General features: G+C 35.3%; 1 protein-coding gene across 3 annotated transcripts in view; it reads left to right on the top strand.

Moving 5' to 3' along the window:
* Positions 1-209: 209 nt before the first annotated feature.
* LOC113051765 (aryl hydrocarbon receptor nuclear translocator-like protein 1) overlaps positions 210-18,828 on the top strand; it is a 26,971-nt gene continuing 8,352 nt past the window's right edge. The window contains exons 1-7 of one of the 3 annotated variants that reach the window (XM_026215816.1): positions 223-329; positions 3,104-3,153; positions 7,066-7,133; positions 10,184-10,322; positions 14,728-14,748; positions 15,023-15,091; positions 15,886-15,924. In XM_026215816.1, the coding sequence (XP_026071601.1) occupies positions 10,192-10,322; positions 14,728-14,748; positions 15,023-15,091; positions 15,886-15,924 (260 nt within the window). In that variant the 5' untranslated portion in view covers positions 223-329; positions 3,104-3,153; positions 7,066-7,133; positions 10,184-10,191. Of the gene's footprint in view, positions 330-3,103; positions 3,154-7,065; positions 7,134-10,183; positions 10,323-14,727; positions 14,749-15,022; positions 15,092-15,885; positions 15,925-18,828 lie in introns of all 3 variants that reach the window. The other 2 variants (XM_026215817.1, XM_026215819.1) reach the window with 2 other exon arrangements.

Genomic DNA, 18,828 nt, shown 5'->3' with positions numbered 1-18,828 from the left:
ATTTAACATAATTAATAATAATTTGCATGACATACAAACGAGGTAACGTTGTTTCGGAATTCACCACTAGCACTTTGTTTACTGTTTATAAAGTTGCAAATCCCCGTGTTTTCTGATTGGATGTTAGATAGGTAAAGCGATTTCTGATTGGACAAAGGAGTCATCGCTTAGTCTACAGTACACTGTAATGCCATTGGCTCAATAAGTAGGTTAGTGGTCTTGTAGTTATTAGACCGGGAGGAAAGTAGGTCATAGAGACTGTATAATGATATTGCCTACCGCCGTCTATTCGCCTGATCATCATACATGCGCTTTTCTGCCTTCTTCACGTAAGTAAGACATGTTTGGTTTATAAAGACGCTGAACTGTGCTGTCTGTTGATTATGCGTAAATACCGCTGTACGATTTAATTAATTCCCTAATCACCGCGAGATAGGCTACATTTAAGTTTTAAAGATCTCGACCGGGTACGAGACAACAATAATTTTCCACATTCTCAAAATTTCATATTTATGTCACGGTGGTGCATACAAAATTAGTAAGTTATGCTACTATAGAAACATTTGCTCCACACTCACACTTCTCTTTTAAATCCATATCAGGTTATGTGAGGTCAAATGACTGTGACTTATTCATTGACTGTCACATTTCTGATGAAAAAACTAAAATGGTTTAAATAAAACTTTTTTTATAAGTATCATCCCTCTGTGACTGTATGCATGACACAGTATCAGCTCTCGTGCCCTTTTCCTCAGGTGAACACAGATGTATCTAGAATCCAATGATTACCTATAGGCAACATTTCTTAGCATAATTTTTCATTATTCAGCTTCAGGCATGCAGGTGTTTTGGGCATCATGTTGTATTTGTAACCTTCATTGGCTTGTGGAGAATTTTAGGGAATCACTGGGCATCAGAGACAGAAGTATTAGTTTCAGGTGTTTTGGGGATTAATTTGGATTTAACATTTTTGAGTTTCAGTTTTGAGTTTGAATTGTTAGTTCACCCTATAATGTCTGATGTAAAACACTGAAGCAAAGTGAGTAGAGAATTAGATTTTTTTTTATACACTGACACACACACACACACACACACACACACACACACACACACACACACACACACACACACACACACACACACATATATGTTTTTAAAACAAAGATACTAGCAAAGTATGTTTTAAGTGTCAAGAGGGGCATGAACACAAGCATAAAACTGGTAATAATTTTCGTTTTAATATTAATACAAACAATTAATAATAATAAATAAATACATACATACATATATATATATACATACATATATATATATATATATATATATATATATATATATATATATATATATATATAATACTGACCCAAAATGATAATGTATGTGTATGGGAAATAATGTAGTGACTAAAAAACGAAAACTTTAAACATATTAAAACATAAACATTTATTCTCAATCCCCTTAATGTCTGATGTAAAATTTTAAAGCAAAAGCTTGAGTAATAAGCAGCTGACTTCATTTTGTTGAAAGATGTTTCTTATCATTAGAGCTTCATCAGCTCTGTCATGGTAAAGACAGCATGTCTAAACATCCCTCATTAGGCATGTGTTTTAGGCAACGTAGTTGCATTTTTAACCTTCATTTGTGTGTGTAGCATATTTGTGGATCACCCAGTGGATCAGCCAGTAGAAGTTTAAATAATGTAGCTGGATAATAATTATTTAGAGAAAGAGAAAAGTTTTTGAACTTCACTTCAACATTAAAACTGTGGCAGTACCTTAGTGCTGGTTTGTGCCTGTTCCCTAATTATCATTACATGTTACTCAGAAATACTTCAAATAATACCATGGTATGACTATATGTCCAAAAACAATCTGTGGTATTGTGTAGTTTCACTTTTTGTCATCAAATGTAAGTTGGAGACAGAATGTTAAAATGCAATCTATTTATCAGAGTCTAGTCATATTACACATATTAATTACGGTAATTTTATTTTTCTTTGTTATTAATGTTTCTAATACTTTAGAAAATAGTATAATTATCAACTGTGACATAACTTTCTTCCCGTGAAGGCAAGTCTGAATTTTCAGCATCATTAGAAATCAGTCTAATTACTGATTTGATGCTCAAGAAACATGTATTATTATTATCAATGAAAACAGCTGCGCTGCTTAATAATGTTTTTTTTTTTTTTTTTTTTTTTTGTGGAAACCGATACATCTTTAGAATTATTTGATTAATAAAATTAAAAGTACAGTATTTATATTGAATATATTATACTTACATAGTTGTCTTTTAATCCATAGAATGCATCCTTGGTGAATAAAAAAGGAGTTTCTTAATACATACAAAAGATAAAATAATACTGTTTAGTGACTAAAAAGCAAAAATGTTTAACAAGTTAAACAGTTTAAAAATTTCATACACAGGCACAATTTATATTTGTCTGCAAAACTAATTTCAAATGTTTTATCGTTAAGCCTTTAGATACAAATTTTAAGACTTATTTTAAGCATTTCAATTAAGAATTGTATGATTTTAAGATCATGGGAAACATCGGTTCAGTTGTGTTTAATCTGATGAGTAGTGTACAACAGGAAGTCTTAGCAGTGAGTAGTTCTGTGAGAAAGATCTAGGTAAAGATAGATAGACAGTGAAGAATGTTCCCACCATCTTCACTGATAAATCTTATTCAGCCTCAGTAATCAGCCTGGTTCTCATGCTGTGAGACACTTGATTATTTGCAAGGCAGTGTGCTGCATCAGAGTGCACTTTGACACCTCTCTGACAGACTTCACACTGTGCAGGTGAGGTCACAGCATCTGCTGCTTTGGGTGGCGATTATACAGTTAAGCAGCATGTTCAGCTGGACTCAGAGTCTCTGTCCTCCCATGATCCTCTGCTAATTGTACAGCATTGTGCACAGAACCTATCTGCTGTCTGCGCAGTCACAGACATTACTCATCGCAACAGCTGATACTACCAATGATTCCTCATACAATCTGCCCAGCAGTTCAGTGGAACAATGCTGCTTTACCAGTGTTTATATGCTCTTTCTTTTTGTTTTTTCTTTTTTGCATCTGTCTATGGTCTGTGCCCTCTTAAGTCCAGTGCCTGTTTTGTGTATTTCCGCAGAAGCCAGTGCTGTTTTTTGAGGTACGTGGATATTTGGAAATAATGTTGGAAATTAATGTCCCCAACAAATTTAAAGGTATAGCTCATCCAGCAATATACATATATATTTATTTACTCATCCTTAAATCACAGATTTTTAATCAATCAATCAATCAATCAATCAATAATGTGGCACTATGAATACCAAGGTATCTATCTATCTATCTATCTATCTATCTATCTATCTATCTATCTATCTATCTATCTATCTATCTATCTATCTATCTATCTATCTATCTAAAAGCAGGGTTAATGTGGTTAATGTGCTATTGGGTAAGGAATGTGCACTTAGTTCACTTTATTTTAATTGGCATTCACATAATTGTAAACTTTTTGTAGATACTAGATTACAGCATTTCACTAACATTCCACCAAAATAAAAGGATTTGACATGTCAAAAACGTAAGGGTCACAGCAATAGCAATATTAGCAATTTTTTAATATGTAATGTCATATCTATTCTCATCTCCGAGTCTGGCATACTGTAATGCAAAATTATGACAAGAATGAAGGTAAGTAAATTATAACAGAATTTAAAATTTTGGGTGAACTGTTGCTTAAAGCTGTGTTTTGGACATTATTAAACAATGTACTGAACTATTTTAAACTATTTTATGCTTCCTAAATACCAAAATATTCAATATAATTTAATCATTTTGTTCATGAAAACCGTAATCAACACAAATCACGTAAGACCTTTTCCTGTCTTTTTAGGATAATAACATCTTGTAAGTGATCAGACTTACTCAAGTGACCTACATTCACTGCCGCTTTTGTGAATTTCTGCTTGTTTCTTTTCCTCTATGACCTTCACAAGCTATGCCTTTGGTTTCCTCTCTGTTCATGTAACCTACATCGTCTTGATATGATCTTGTGGTTGATTTCATTTGATTTATGTTTTCAGAGCTCTATATTATAAATATATAATTTTTATATTTTAATATAATTTTAAAAGCTGTTAACTGTTAATATATATAGAAAAGTGCTAAATTTACCCCAGGGGTATGTTCATCTGAGTCAGTGGGTAAGATGCACCATTTGGGTGTAAACTGACCATCTAACTGAATCTGATTCAAACCCATGTGCAATTTTAAAGATAAATTTGCCTCCTTTAAAAAACTATTTAATAATACATTTTCCTTTTACAAACAGTCATATTTATTTAATATGACTACTGCATAAAAAGTTTTGACCAGAAGGGATGCTGGGAAATGCATTTCCCAGTGGACTGGGCTAGTGAATGGACTGGTGACTGAGAACTATGACAGTGAATGGACTGGTCACTGTGGATCGTGACAGTACTCCCCCCTCCCGGAGGGTGTGACCTCACACAAAAATAGGCCCAACTGGGCAGTAGAGGGAGGAAGAAACCAGGATAATTCAAGCCAGGGTGGAGCCAGCCAATAGTAAGCCAACAAGGCACAGCAGATGGAGCTGAGTCCCTCTGACACAGAGCCAAAGGCCACCATGGCAGAGCAAAAGAAGATTCCCATACTGGAGCAGATGACCACCAAAGCAATGTAGATGGAACTGAAGATCTCCATGGTGGAGCAGACCACCACCACGGTAGCGGAGATGGTGCCGAAGCATATCTGGATGGACTGGAATGTAAAGCAGATAGCCTCAAAGGCCATGTCCTGGAAGGATGTCAGACTTGGGACCGTGTGGACGGCCGGCTGATTTGGAACCATCTGGAGGGCTGGCTTCACTGTGTTAGGTTTGGGAATTACATAATCCATAACTTCATTTTCAGGAACCTGAGGAGCATGAGAAAATTATTTATTTGAACAAATTTTGGAAATGACACTTTTAAGGAGTAGATCTTGGGACTGTTACTCACTGGAATTAATTAATGATTGTTGATTGGGTTTGGATTCTGGACTTGAGCACTGCGGTGTGAAATTCATCTCCAGAGACATCTTGATGGACAAGGCAGGTGGATCCGCAAGCTTTGCCACCAAAGCTGTGCTATTTAAGATAGCCTTCCTCACCCAAGGGAATATGGAAGCACTTGCTGTGACTATACTGAAGCTGTCGCAGCAGAGACCGAAGACATGGGGTTTACGGTTTTATCCATAGGGCAGTCAGTGACCTCACCAACAGTGAGGGACAAGCCACTTAGCCACAGTGCATAATCAAGATAGTGCTTTAGAGAATAAGTGGTAGCTGATGCCGGTATCTGTTGAAACAGATCATTGTCTTATCTGCACTCTTCAGGGTGTCATCACTCCGTGGTACCCTGTAGGAAATATAGAGAAATTCCTTGACATAATCCTTAATTTGGACAGCCATCTTGGAAAATGGAGAGGAGGAAATTCACGGGGTTAGAGGATAGGGTGTCCATAGTTGTTGGAATTAGGTCTGGTTTCTGACACAAGTACAGAAGGAAAAGTCTCAGAGATAATGTCAACAACTAAGGGCCCTATCATACACCCGGCGGAATGTGATGCATTTTTGCATTTTCCCGTTCAACACGATGTCGTTTAATTAGCAAATGCATTTGCACCCAATTGTGCACCCATGGGTGTGCTGGTCTAAAAAAGAGGTGTGTTCAGGTGCATTGCTGGCACATTGCTTTTTTAAGGAGCTGAAAATAGACTAGACCATAGACCAACTCAAACCTGGTCTAAAGTCTGAAGTAAATGGTGCAATATTTTTTTTGTTATTTAAAGAGCACGTTGGCTGAAAATTTGCCTCTGGGCAGGTCCACCGTGCGCATTGACTTTGCTTATTACACACAGGGATGCACATCACACAAACATGCCAAATATTAAAAACAAAAGGATTACGGTGTAAAATAATATTATTGTGTAGGCTACATAAATATAAAAATGTAATGTTGGATAGTCATTACGTCTATTATAATTAGGCTACCTATTTATATTTATAGGCAATTCAGCCTATTACTACTTATAATGATGAATTAAATTGGCTAATTAATTGAACAATTGTTGCAATACAAACACATATATATTAACTGACTCATTGCATGGAGCTTTGGTGGATTCCTGCTTGTCCCGCAGATGATCTGCTTGCGAGCACAAGCAGATCAGTTTCTTTGCTTGAGAAGCGTTCAGCTTTTCCGCCAACAAATTCCGACATGTAAATAGCGATCCACTCTTAAAGGGAATGGGAGACTCTGGTTGGTTTATTAAACGTTACGCCCATTACTCATTAAGATAATTCCATTCCAAAAATGCAGCCCCAGTGCACGAACTGTTTTTCTGTTGTTAAAATAGCAAAAGTGGATTTGGACACGCCCTGAATGCACCTGCACCATGCGCTTTACACTTTACATTTAGATCGTTAAAATAGGGCCCTTAGTCTTTATTCTTAGGTATTTCAGAAAAGCTGCTTGTTAAAGAGGTGGGTATATAATTCAATGAAGTTTGGACTATTGATGTTATGCTCAACATGGAAGCTCCGAAGCTTGTATTAAAAAAGCAGCACACTGCGCATCAAAGCATTGTATTGGAGCTTGATTAGTTTTACCAAAAGCACGTGATCAATGAAATTTGAAGCTTAGTTCGTCTGAAAACCAAGTAGTTAAAATAGACAGATCGCAGATTCAATATATTAATTTGTTTAATTTATTTTACTTACTTTACTGCCATTACACCAACACAATTTATACAAAATATATGGACAATTTTATACAATACAATAAAACAAAGAATCAGTTGTAGAACCAGATGTGAAACCAGGCAGCAGCTATAATAGAACACAGAAATTTGGAAAGTGTTATTAATTTTTATGACCACTAGACAGCCACAACATAAACCATGTTGAAAAGCTTAGAGAAGTGAATTTTTTCCCAATACAATTGTGCCTCAATTCGCTCTCATCACTAGAAAGCACTTAGCTTGGGCTTAACCAGTCCTTTGTTTGTTCTAGATGCTGGCTAGTGAATGCTTAGTGAAGACTGGAACTGAAGACAGGTAAGTACCCAAGGAAGTAGCAGGGTAAGTCCTCATTTGTCCTGGGATGCTGAGAAATGTAGTTCACACTGGTCTGAGCTAGTGACTGGACTGGTGACTGGGGATAGTAAAATAGTACATCCATCAGTCATCACTTCCAGAATGAATTCAATGAGTCATCTTGTTAATGGTATAAATTAATTACAGCAATACAAGAAAATGTCATCATGAACAAGAACATGAACAACAACATCACTTTAGACCACGAAAATCCCAAAATGACATTTCCCTTTCATTCAACTTCCAAAAGTACATTCATCTTTGCCATGTTACATTCATTTAGTTGATTACTGAAATGTGCAGTAATAACAAAAATATATATGGCATTAATAGAAACACTAACACTGACAAACTACGCAATATCACATTCATAATCAAATGCGATTCATCTAATGAACACGATATAGTGCAGCTTGTCAGTGATCTTCCGCTCTGTGTATTAAATGTCGCTCGATCTAAAAGCATGTGATGGAGATTTACTAGTAGGCTATTAATCAAAGAACCGGCTTTACTGATGAGATGCACAAGACAATCAAATGCGAATTATTGTGTGGCACTTGTTTGTTGATAACAAAGTACAAAGTAGATGAGGAAAACTAAGATGCCAGGTGTATTCAAAGCGCTGCTGTTACTGTCTAGAGTGTGTGGAATGGTGCGCTGTGATTGGTTGAGCATATATATCACATTCTGCAAAAAAAGCAGACTGCCGTTTGTCGGGGGTTGGAAAAAAAGGTATAAAATATGACCTAATAACTCGGCGAATATCGCATTTTGTGAAAAAATAAAAAATGTACTTTAAAAATACCGCCCATAAACAATACTGATTTTGGCGGAAACACAATTATTTTTTTTTATTTTAACTTAACTTCAGTTATGGGCTAAGTTAAAATGGTGGCTCAATTCTTTGATCCATAAAAAAAACTAGCTAGCTTAATGTGGTGTTATACATTGTTAAATGACCTATATGCATTATAAATATTTTTAGACCTGGATAAATTTGCTTAGATGTAATGGCCATTACATCTCTTATGTAAAACTATACTTTTGACAAACCAAAAACATTTTATAACCTGTTGAAAGTTCAGGAGGTTAACTCTTGAAACTTTGACTGCACGTTCATCTATAGAGCAATTTGTTTTATTAAATGTGAATGGTTCTTGCCTATTTGAGAATATGAGTGGTTTCCAGGGTGTTGCTACATTGTTGCAAATGTATTCTAGATGGTTACTAGGGCATTTTGGATGGTTGCTACAGTAGGTGGTCACTTACTGGCCAACTCCCAAGCCTCTATGATATTCTGGTCACATCTTTTTATATTTTTTTTTCAAAAATCTAATCTATTGTCCACCCGATGAAAATTGTATGTTTGATTGCTTAAGTCCTGCACAAGAAGGCACAAAATTTTGGATGTAATTTATTATTATTAAGTATTAGGCACGGGAATATATATTTTCTCATTTGACTTCCAGTTCCTCACAGATATTGTCATCGGGGTGCATGATGATTAAATGTAGAGAATTAATCAAGATGGCTTCTTTTCTTCTTATTACTGTCATAAGGCCATGACTTTTGACATGACTTGACATAATCTTTGCCCTACTTTTCACCAGCTGACACTTGACAGGTCCAGAGTGCCGTGAAACCCAATTAAACCTGGTATTGTAATACCCTGATCTCTCCACGCCATCAGCAGCCCACATTCGATTATGTATTGGCACAATCTGTTCTCTTTACAGTATCAAGTCAGACTGACACCTGTCTGCTTCTATTCACACCTGTAATTTGCATCATGAAATGTGAATGTGAAGCATACAGACAAGTTAGTAATATGACAAGTCTGTGACAGATGGATTCTGGGAATTTAGTGGCTTACAACAGTAATATGTAATAAAAAGATGTATCCTATTTTAAGATGAAAACTAGACTATGTTGAGAAGCTAAGCAATATCTTAAGCGTCCACGTAATAGAGTTAATCTACAGATGAGGTAATCTGGGGGTAACGGGTTATGTCTCCTCACATAATGTGAAATGAAGCAGTTAGGATATTTACAGTATATCAAAATACAAATTCTGTATTTCTGTAATACAAAAAGTAGTTAAAGATTTTGTCTGTATATTAATAGCAATAGCAAATGTTTTGAAATAGAACAGTTTATTGAAAAAAATAAATACAAATAAAATGCCTTTGTGTTTTAAGTTGAGTAAAATATGTGTTACCTTTATTTAACACAGTTTTTCTAGAAATGATGTGTGTTTAATAAAGTAAACCTAGGTTGCTTCTGTCATGAAATACTAACAAAATACAATTATTTGTTTGTTTACGTTCTACAAACCAATAAAGATTTCACAGCAGAAATCAATGTGTAACTATAGGTATTGGGTAGGATTAATGAATCTACTATAGCTTGTGCAGAATAAGGTATAAACTATCATAATAAAGTATAAAAACTATTTAAAAAAGTGTAAATGATCAGTCCGACGACAGAATGCATGTAAAATTATTTTGTATTTAAATACATTTAATCTTAGTATTTTTATTAGACTGCTGATTTCCTGTATCAACAAGTTTACAAAAATACTAAATACAAAAATAATGTATTTAAAAACAAAATATTATTTCAAATACCTGTATTTAAAATACTGCCCATCCCTGCAGGAAATCAGCAATATATTCATTTTAGGCCATAACATTTCGTTTTATATTTTAAATGTAATCTGTTAATGTTAAAATTTTGTTTATTTTTTTAGATTAAAAAAAATATTTTCACTGTTTTGCTCAGACTTGCGTATAACATTCAGGAGTGGCTGTCTGCTCACTTACATCATCTAAAACCCTCTCTCGTGTCTGGGTTATGAAATGCTCGAGCTCTGTTAAGATGGAGATTATATATCCTTCTTTACCACAACTTTCTTCCCTTGCAGAGCCTAGTTAAGTTTTTAAGTAGTTAAGAAATTGCAGAATTCTTTCAATATTTTTGTTACCATAACAGATTACAAGAAACTGAAGGGTTAAATTTATGTTTGTTTTTTGCAGATGATATAATGGCAGACCAAAGAATGGACATCTCCTCCACGATGAATGAGTTCATGTCTCCCAGTTCCACTGATCTGATCAGCAGCTCAACGGTCATGGACTACACCCGCAAGAGGAAGGGCAGCATCACCGACTATCAGTAAGAGCAAGTCCTAACAGATCCTCTTACTCTGTTCATATGGCACCATTCAAATGATTGGGGTCAGTAAGAAAGAAAAAAAAAAACCTTTTATTCAGCAAGGATGCAGTAAAATTGATCATGTGACAGCAGAGACATTTATAATGGTAAAAAAATATATATTTCAGATAAGTATTATTCTTTGTAATTTGGAGAATCTAGTACAATGTATCACATTCCCCCCAAAAATGCATATTATGGTATAATGTATAATATTGTATATTTGTAATACTGTTTAATGTACAATGTTTTACAATACGTAAGTGGTACAAAGCATATCACTGATATCACTCTAAAACAAACATCACATATACAACTATGAATCCATAATTTTGAGCACAAACTTGATACTCTCTTAGCAATAAGATTGAAAAAATAATGTATTAATGAAATATGAACATATATATTTGACAATAAAGGGCCACTACTACTATTACTACTACTTCTAAGATATGACGTATTGGACTCATATGATGATCTGGATTTGATAAAACTATACACACATACATACACACACACATACTGTACACACAGTGCGTATAGAAAAGAATCACCAGCCTGAAATGGAGACGGACACAGTTTTTATTTTGTCCAGCTTTATTTCCTCAGTCCAACTGATAACATTCAAGTGAAAGATATAACTCCAATATGTCAGAAAATAAATAAATAAACATAATCACTGAGTTGGAAAATGGATCAGTCCCCCCTCCTAAAAATTACTAAAAAGCTTTTCAATGGTGCTCAAAGCCATTTGACTTTCAACTGTGATCAGCTTATTTCGATCAGTTCAGCATGAAAAGAGCTTTCCTGGAGCATTTCAGTCCTTGGTAGTGCAACTGAAGCAAACAATCAATTAAGGGTGGAGATGGATAAAAAAATAAAAATTTAAAGGCTTTATCAATGCCTTTGAAGCACATAGAAGCCTATTATTTAGAAGTGGAAGATATTTGGTACAACACAGACCCTCCCTGTATCAGGACGTCACTCCAAACTGGGCGAGGTGACCAAGAGGCCTACAGCTCTCGAGCAGTTGCAGGAATTTATGACAAAGAGTAATCATTGTGTGCATGTGAAAACAGTAGCCCTGTTCACAATCACAATTTTTTTTGCAATTCTGACTGATATAATTCCGATTTGACGGATTATTTTTGACTGTTTAAATAGGATGTTATATAAACCGATCTGGGCCCATATATATAAAGCTGCTATATAAAGTTAAATTTTAGTCTCAAGTGTGTCAAAATTCTAAGAATGATGTAATTTTACTCTTTTTCTTGGTCTTAAGAATAAGAGTGATTCATAAAGGTTCCTAAATGTTAATACTAGATATCAGCTCCAAAAATTATTTAAGAGAACTGGAGAGGTCTCCTTAACCAATTAGGAGTAAGAAGATGCCAGCAAAGAGGAGGAGAGAACGATTTCCTATGAAGATATAAATGTTATATATTATATTATATGTCATATTGTACGTATGTATGTATGGACAGGTTGATGGCTAATTTCGCTGGTACTTGTGACTAGTGACAATAAAGGGCTACTACTACTACTACTATTGATTTCTAGCTGTGCCCTCTTTTGGAAGGCCAAACAAAGTAGCTTAGCTGTCACAATGAAACACACCGCATCTCCACAACATGGTGGTGGCAACAACAACAACAACAACAACAAAAAAAACACAGCTTCTTTCTTTGCATGAACATTTGGGAGACGTTATGCAAATCTTCCCAAATCATGACGTAGGCATGTGGGGGTGTGTTAGAATGAACTGTTTTAGGTAGGAGTGGTTGACTCTTAACTTTTATAAAGAATATCTCTTTGGATTTGAGACTATAGTCTTTGCAACTTTACAGATGTTCTTTATGCACCAAGAGCTTTCAACATTCCAAAGAGAAAGGAACAATGTAAATCATATGACCCCTTTAAGGGTGAAGATGTTAATTTTTCCTAGGCCAGACATCACTTTTGGCCACTACTATATGGCAGTTCCTTGACTTTCCAGCTAACCATCAAGCCATGCTTCAAATAAAGCCACTTTGTGATTGTGACCTTTACTAGAGTTGTTGAAGCCATTGATGTTCACATCAGTGCTCCAAAAGTAAACAAGGAGATTTACCAATAGATCAGTAACAATTTGTGATAATTGTGTACAATGCAAAGCATTAAATCAATAATTTAAATACTAAAATATTGTGTCTTAACTAAATAGTTTTATGTTAGTTACATTATTAGTGTATACTACTATTGTTATTCAGAATTTTGGCATTTAAGTCAAATCTTAAGACTATTCTTAAGAGCATTTCTGATAAGTTTAATACATACGTCCCTGGTGTTTAAGTGTGCTGACCACCACTCCAATTTTGTGACATGCAAAAACAGCTTGTGAATCATTTAATCCTTGCGTTAGTTTGGCATTGTATTTATTTTAATCAAGTAACAGTGAGACTATGCATTGTTGCTGCAAACTTTAAGAAGAAGGTGGGTGCAAGAATCTGGCCTATTTGGTCATGGTGTTTTGCTACGAAGCATCAGTTTTCTACCCTCCCTCCTTGGAAGACCGAAGCATGTGGATGAAGGTGCATAACAACGACAGGTGGGAGTTTGATTTTGCCGCCGCCACCATTTTGTATTCTGAGGACACACACCTGATACATCAAAACCAGGCATGCACAGAAGGACAGACACACAAAGTACTCAGATCAGCTCATTTACATGGTGTAATTTTTCATTTGATTGGTTCAAGAAAAGGTTTATACCATCTCTTTCAATCCAACTGAAAAATTTCAAATGGTCTGGGCATTTTCTTTCAATTAAGGTGTTTACATGGAGTATTTTCAGTCAGATTGGTCTTTTAAACTGGTTATAATACAATGCTTCATGTAAATGGGGCTAGTATCACAAGTTTTCCACAAATGTGGCTTGTATGGGAGGGTTGCAAGAAAAAAGCCACTCCTCAAGAAAGGCCACATCCAGTAACGACTAAGCTTTGCCAAAATGCACATTGAAGATTCTCAGGCAGATGAGACTAAAATTTTATTGTTTGGCCTCAACACTAAATGATATGTCTGGCGGAAATCCAATACAGCTCACTATCCAAATAACAGCATTCCTACAGTAAATCATGGAGGTAATATCCTGTTCTGGGGCAGTTTCTCTAAAGCAGGGACTGGAGTAGTTGAGTTTAGTTTTGAAGAAGAAAAGGGTGAATGTCCTCAAAACCCAGACTCAAACTCTACTGAAAATCTGTGGAATGACTTTAAGACTGCATTTCACAAACTCTCACCATCAAACTGAACTGAACTTGAGCTGTTCTGCGAAGAAGAGTGAGCAAATATTGCAAAGTCTAGATGTCCAAAGTTAGTAGAGACACATCCCAACAGACTAAAGGCTGTAATTAATTGTGATTTAACAAAATACTGATACAAGGGGGTGATCCTTTTTTCAACTCAGTGATTCTGTTTTTTTAAAACATGTTGGTGTTATGTCTTTCACTTGAATTTAATAAGTTGCACTGAGGAAATACAGCTAGATAAAACTGTGTCTGTCTTCATTTCAGGCTGCAAAGCAACAAAATTTTATTATTTTAAAGGTGTGTGATTATTTTCTATACCCACTGTAAATGAATGAGAAGAAAACTGATGGATTCATGTGAATGAGACCATGAATAAAATCTGATGTAAACATTAAAATTGTGGGTAATACATCACTCTTGGCTCTTGGATAAAAAGTTTTTTAAAAAATTAATCATCCATAACCATAAAATTATTTCACACAGTCTAATCATTATACTAATGTGTCCCTCTCATATGTAAATGGTGAGAAGCAGGAAGCAGGTGTGAAGCAAGAAACTGAAAAAACCCAGAATGGACTTGAATTGGAGTGGGGAGGGAACTTGGTGTGATGCTCTCCACTTAAATTCCTGATTTTGTACTTATCTGTCACATAATTAAATTTTTCATCAGCTCTAAACCATTTCATCAACATTCTATGATTTAGCATATTCTATAGTTTTTAGTCAAAACAAAATTAAATATTTACTCACCCTCAGGAAGCCTTTATAACTTTCTTTCTTCTGTGGAACACAAAGAAGGTATTTTGAAGAATGTTGGTAACCAAACATCAGTTCATCGGTTCCCACTGACTTAAATGGAATGGAATGGACAAAAAAAGAAAAATGCAATTGAAGTCAATGGGAATCGAAACTGTTTGGTTACCCACATTCTTCTAAATATTTTATTTTAGGTACCACAGAAGAGAAGAAAATCATACAGGTTTGAAACAACTTCAGGGAGAGTAAATTGTGATAATTTTTATTTTGGGGAGAAATATGCATTTAATTAAATCATATGAATTATGTTTCTTTTCACAGAATTGATGGATTTTCATTTGAGTAAGTATCAAAACAAAACATGTAAATTACTATATATATATATATATATATATATATATATATATATATATATATATATATATATATATATATATATATATATATATAATCACTGAAACATCAGTATACCATGATATTGTCAGAGTACCTTTTCGTTTGTGTGTCTCTTTTTGAGGACAATCAGTTTACTCATCGTATTAAAAAAGAAAAAAATATAGAAATATATTAACTTACCCTTTTGTTTATGAGAACAATAAAAATGTTATCCTCTTAGATCTGAGACTTCATGGATGAGATTCCTCATCCCAATCTCACAGTTTACACAATCCGCTGAGAGTGAATGGTCAGTGAGTATGGATGAAAACATGCCAACTGACAACTGTGCAGTCTGTTCTTGTTTTAAGACAAATGCAGTCCAGCAACTTTGGTATCTGCATTCTAACTTCATGCAGAGAGAAAGAGCAAAGCGTTTTTAAGGGCAATTATTGTGCATAAATGTTTGCAGAAAATACTTTTGTGAATCAGGTGCAAACATTACACAAAAAGATAAAATTGGCATATCCTTATAAAAAGTATCAAGTGATGTATTTATTTATTTATTTATTTTTTTACAAATAAGAGTATGTAGTTGTATTATATTATCCATCAAGCTTATATTTGAGATCATACAGGTTTAGGTGAGTAAAAAGCCTGTTCTAATTAAAAAAAAAAACACATTTATTTAACAAAGAGGAAAATACAATCTGTGGTAGATGTTATCAGTGTCAAGCCCTCAGGAAAACAATGTGTAAAACTCCTCTCATTCTGGTCAGTTAGGAAACAAGTCATTATGAAACAACCAAACTGGAGCTGATGGTGCATGAGATCATATCAAGTCAGTGTACTTTTCACCATATTGTGGGATCCTTATCCTGCAATTACATTTAATTATGAGAAATTAATCAGATGTGTTCTTATCCTAGTCATTTATAGACGAGGAAGAGAGGAATTCATTTGTAATAAATACTTTTCATGTGGTTTTGAGAAATAATTTGCCCTTTTACTTGAAAATCAGGACATCTTCCCATTCAGATGACTTTATGTAGGTTGACTTGTGAACTATTTAAGCTTTGTATTTGTTTACTGTTCATTTTTAAGGGACAGTATGGACATAGACAAGGACAAACAACATGGAAGGTAAATTAAATGATTGATTTGTGTACAGTATGTACATGACCTTTGGTGAATTTGAAAGTTCTGAAAGTTGGCAAAGAGAACACAGTCAAACAAGTGAGACAATAATATATTCTTTGTCACCGCAGTGTTACACATCTGTGAGTGGGGAAATATGTGAATCTTTGCTTTCAGTATCTGGTCTGACCACATTTTGCAGCGATAACTGCAGCGATAAGTTTCTTGTAACTGCTGATCAGTCCCACACAACGGCTTGATTTTAGCCCATTCCTCAGTACAGTATTGGCAGGTTTCATTCTCTGAACTGCTTGCTTCAGGTCCTTCCACAACATTTTGATTGGATTAAGGTCCTGACTTTGAACTGACCATTCCAAAACATCAAACTTTGTTCTTCTTGAACCATTCTTTAGTTGAAAGACTTGTGTGCTTGAGGTTGTTGTCTTGCTGCATGACCCACTTTCTCTTGAGATTCAGTTTACAGACAGATGTTCTTTTAGAATTTTGCTGCTATAACTCAGAATTCATTGTTCCATCAATGATGGCAAGTCCTAGCCCAGATGCAGCAAAACAGGCTCACACTATGATAGTAACACCACCATGTCTCACAGATGGGATAAGGTTCTTTTGCTGGAATGCAGTGTTTACCTTTCTCCAAACATAGCACTTCTCATTTACCCCCCCCCCCCATTTTTCTTTTTTTAAACTAATTTTTGTCTCATCCACCCACAAAACATTTCTTCAGTAGCCCTCTGGCTTCTTGTCCACATGATCTGTAGCAAATTGCAGACCAGCAGCAGTGTTCAGAAACCAAGAAGAGAAAGGGGGTTTTTGCAACCTCACAGTCTATTACATGTCTTGTTTAACAGTGGTCTTGAATCCTCCATCTGTCTGACTGTGGATTTGTGGAGTCCAAACTCTTTACAGATGGTTTTGTAACATTTTCCAGCCCAATGAGCAATATCAACTTTTTTTTTTTTTTTTTCTGAGGTCCCCAGAGATCTTCTTTGTTCATTCTATGAATCACTTCCACAAACATGATAAGACTTTGAAAGATCCCTGTTCTTAAAATAAAACAGGACAGGGAATGACACCCCACTGATTCCAATCACCAATAGATGGACTTCAAATTAACTGCTAAAAATTGAGGATTCACATACTTTTGCCACTCACAGATTTGAAATATTGGATCATTTCCCAGAATAAATAAATTACAAAGTATATATTTTTTATCTCATTTGTTTGATTGGATCTCTTTGTTAACTTTCAGTACTTGTGTGAAAATCTGATGATCCTTTGGGTCTTATTTATGCAGAAATACAGTATTGTTCAAAATAATAGCAGTACAATGTGACTAACCAGAATAATCAAGGTTTTTAGTATATTTTTTATTGCTACGTGGCAAACAAGTTACTAGTAGGTTCAGTAGATTGTCAGAAAACAAACAAGACCCAGCATTCATGATATGCACGCTCTTAAGGCTGTGCAATTGGGCAATTAGTTGAAAGGGGTGTGTTCAAAAAAATAGCAGTGTCTACCTTTGACTGTACAAACTCAAAACTATTTTGTACAAACATTTTTTTTTTCTGGGATTTAGCAATCCTGTGAATCACTAAACTAATATTTAGTTGTATGACCACAGTTTTTTAAAACTGCTTGACATCTGTGTGGCATGGAGTCAACCAACTTGTGGCACCTCTCAGCTGTTATTCCACTCCATGATTCTTTAACAACATTCCACAATTCATTCACATTTCTTGGTTTTGCTTCAGAAACAGCATTTTTGATATCACCCCACAAGTTCTCAATTGGATTAAGGTCTGGAGATTGGGCTGGCCACTCCATAACATTAATTTTGTTGGTTTGGAACCAAGACTTTGCCCGTTTACTAGTGTGTTTTGGGTCATTGTCTTGTTGAAACAACCATTTCAAGGGCATGTCCTCTTCAGCATAGGGCAACATGACCTCTTCAAGTATTTTAACATATGCAAACTGATCCATGATCCCTGGTATGCGATAAATAGGCCCAACACCATAGTAGGAGAAACATGCCCATATCATGATGCTTGCACCTCCATGCTTCACTGTCTTCACTGTGTACTGTGGCTTGAATTCAGAGTTTGGGGGTCGTCTCACAAACTGCCTGTGGCCCTTGGACCCAAAAAGAACAATTTTACTCTCATCAGTCCACAAAATGTTCCTCCATTTCTCTTTAGGCCAGTTGATGTGTTCTTTGGCAAATTGTAACCTCTTCTGCACATGCCTTTTTTTTAACAGAGGGACTTTGCGGGGGATTCTTGAAAATAGATTAGCTTCACACAGACGTCTTCTAACTGTCACAGTACTTACAGGTAACTCCAGACTGTCTTTGATCATCCTGGAGGTGATCATTGGCTGAGCCTTTGCCATTCTGGTTATTCTTCTATCCATTTTGATGGTTGTCTTCCGTTTTCTTCCACGTCTCTCTGGTTTTGCTCTCCATTTTAAGGCATTGGAGATCATTTTAGCTGAACAGCCTATCATTTTTTGCACCTCTTTATAGGTTTTCCCCTCTCTAATCAACTTTTTAATCAAAGTACGCTGTTCTTCTGAACAATGTCTTGAACGACCCATTTTCCTCAGCTTTCAAATGCATGTTCAACAAGTGTTGGCTTCATCCTTAAATAGGGGCCACCTGATTCACACTTGTTTCTTCACAAAATTGATGACCTCAGTGATTGAATGCCACACTGCTATTTTTTTGAACACACCCCTTTCAACTAATTCAACTAATTGCCCAATTGCACAGCCTTAAGAGCGTGCATATCATGAATGCTGGGTCTCATTTGTTTTCTGAGAATCTACTGAACCTACTGGTAACTTGTTTGCCACGTAGCAATAAAAAAATATACGAAAAACCTTGATTATTCT

This window comes from Carassius auratus, chromosome 32 (assembly GCF_003368295.1).
Source record: "Carassius auratus strain Wakin chromosome 32, ASM336829v1, whole genome shotgun sequence".
In the NCBI taxonomy this organism is placed as follows: domain Eukaryota; kingdom Metazoa; phylum Chordata; class Actinopteri; order Cypriniformes; family Cyprinidae; genus Carassius; species Carassius auratus.
This window is presented reverse-complemented; position numbering and strand designations above follow the sequence as displayed.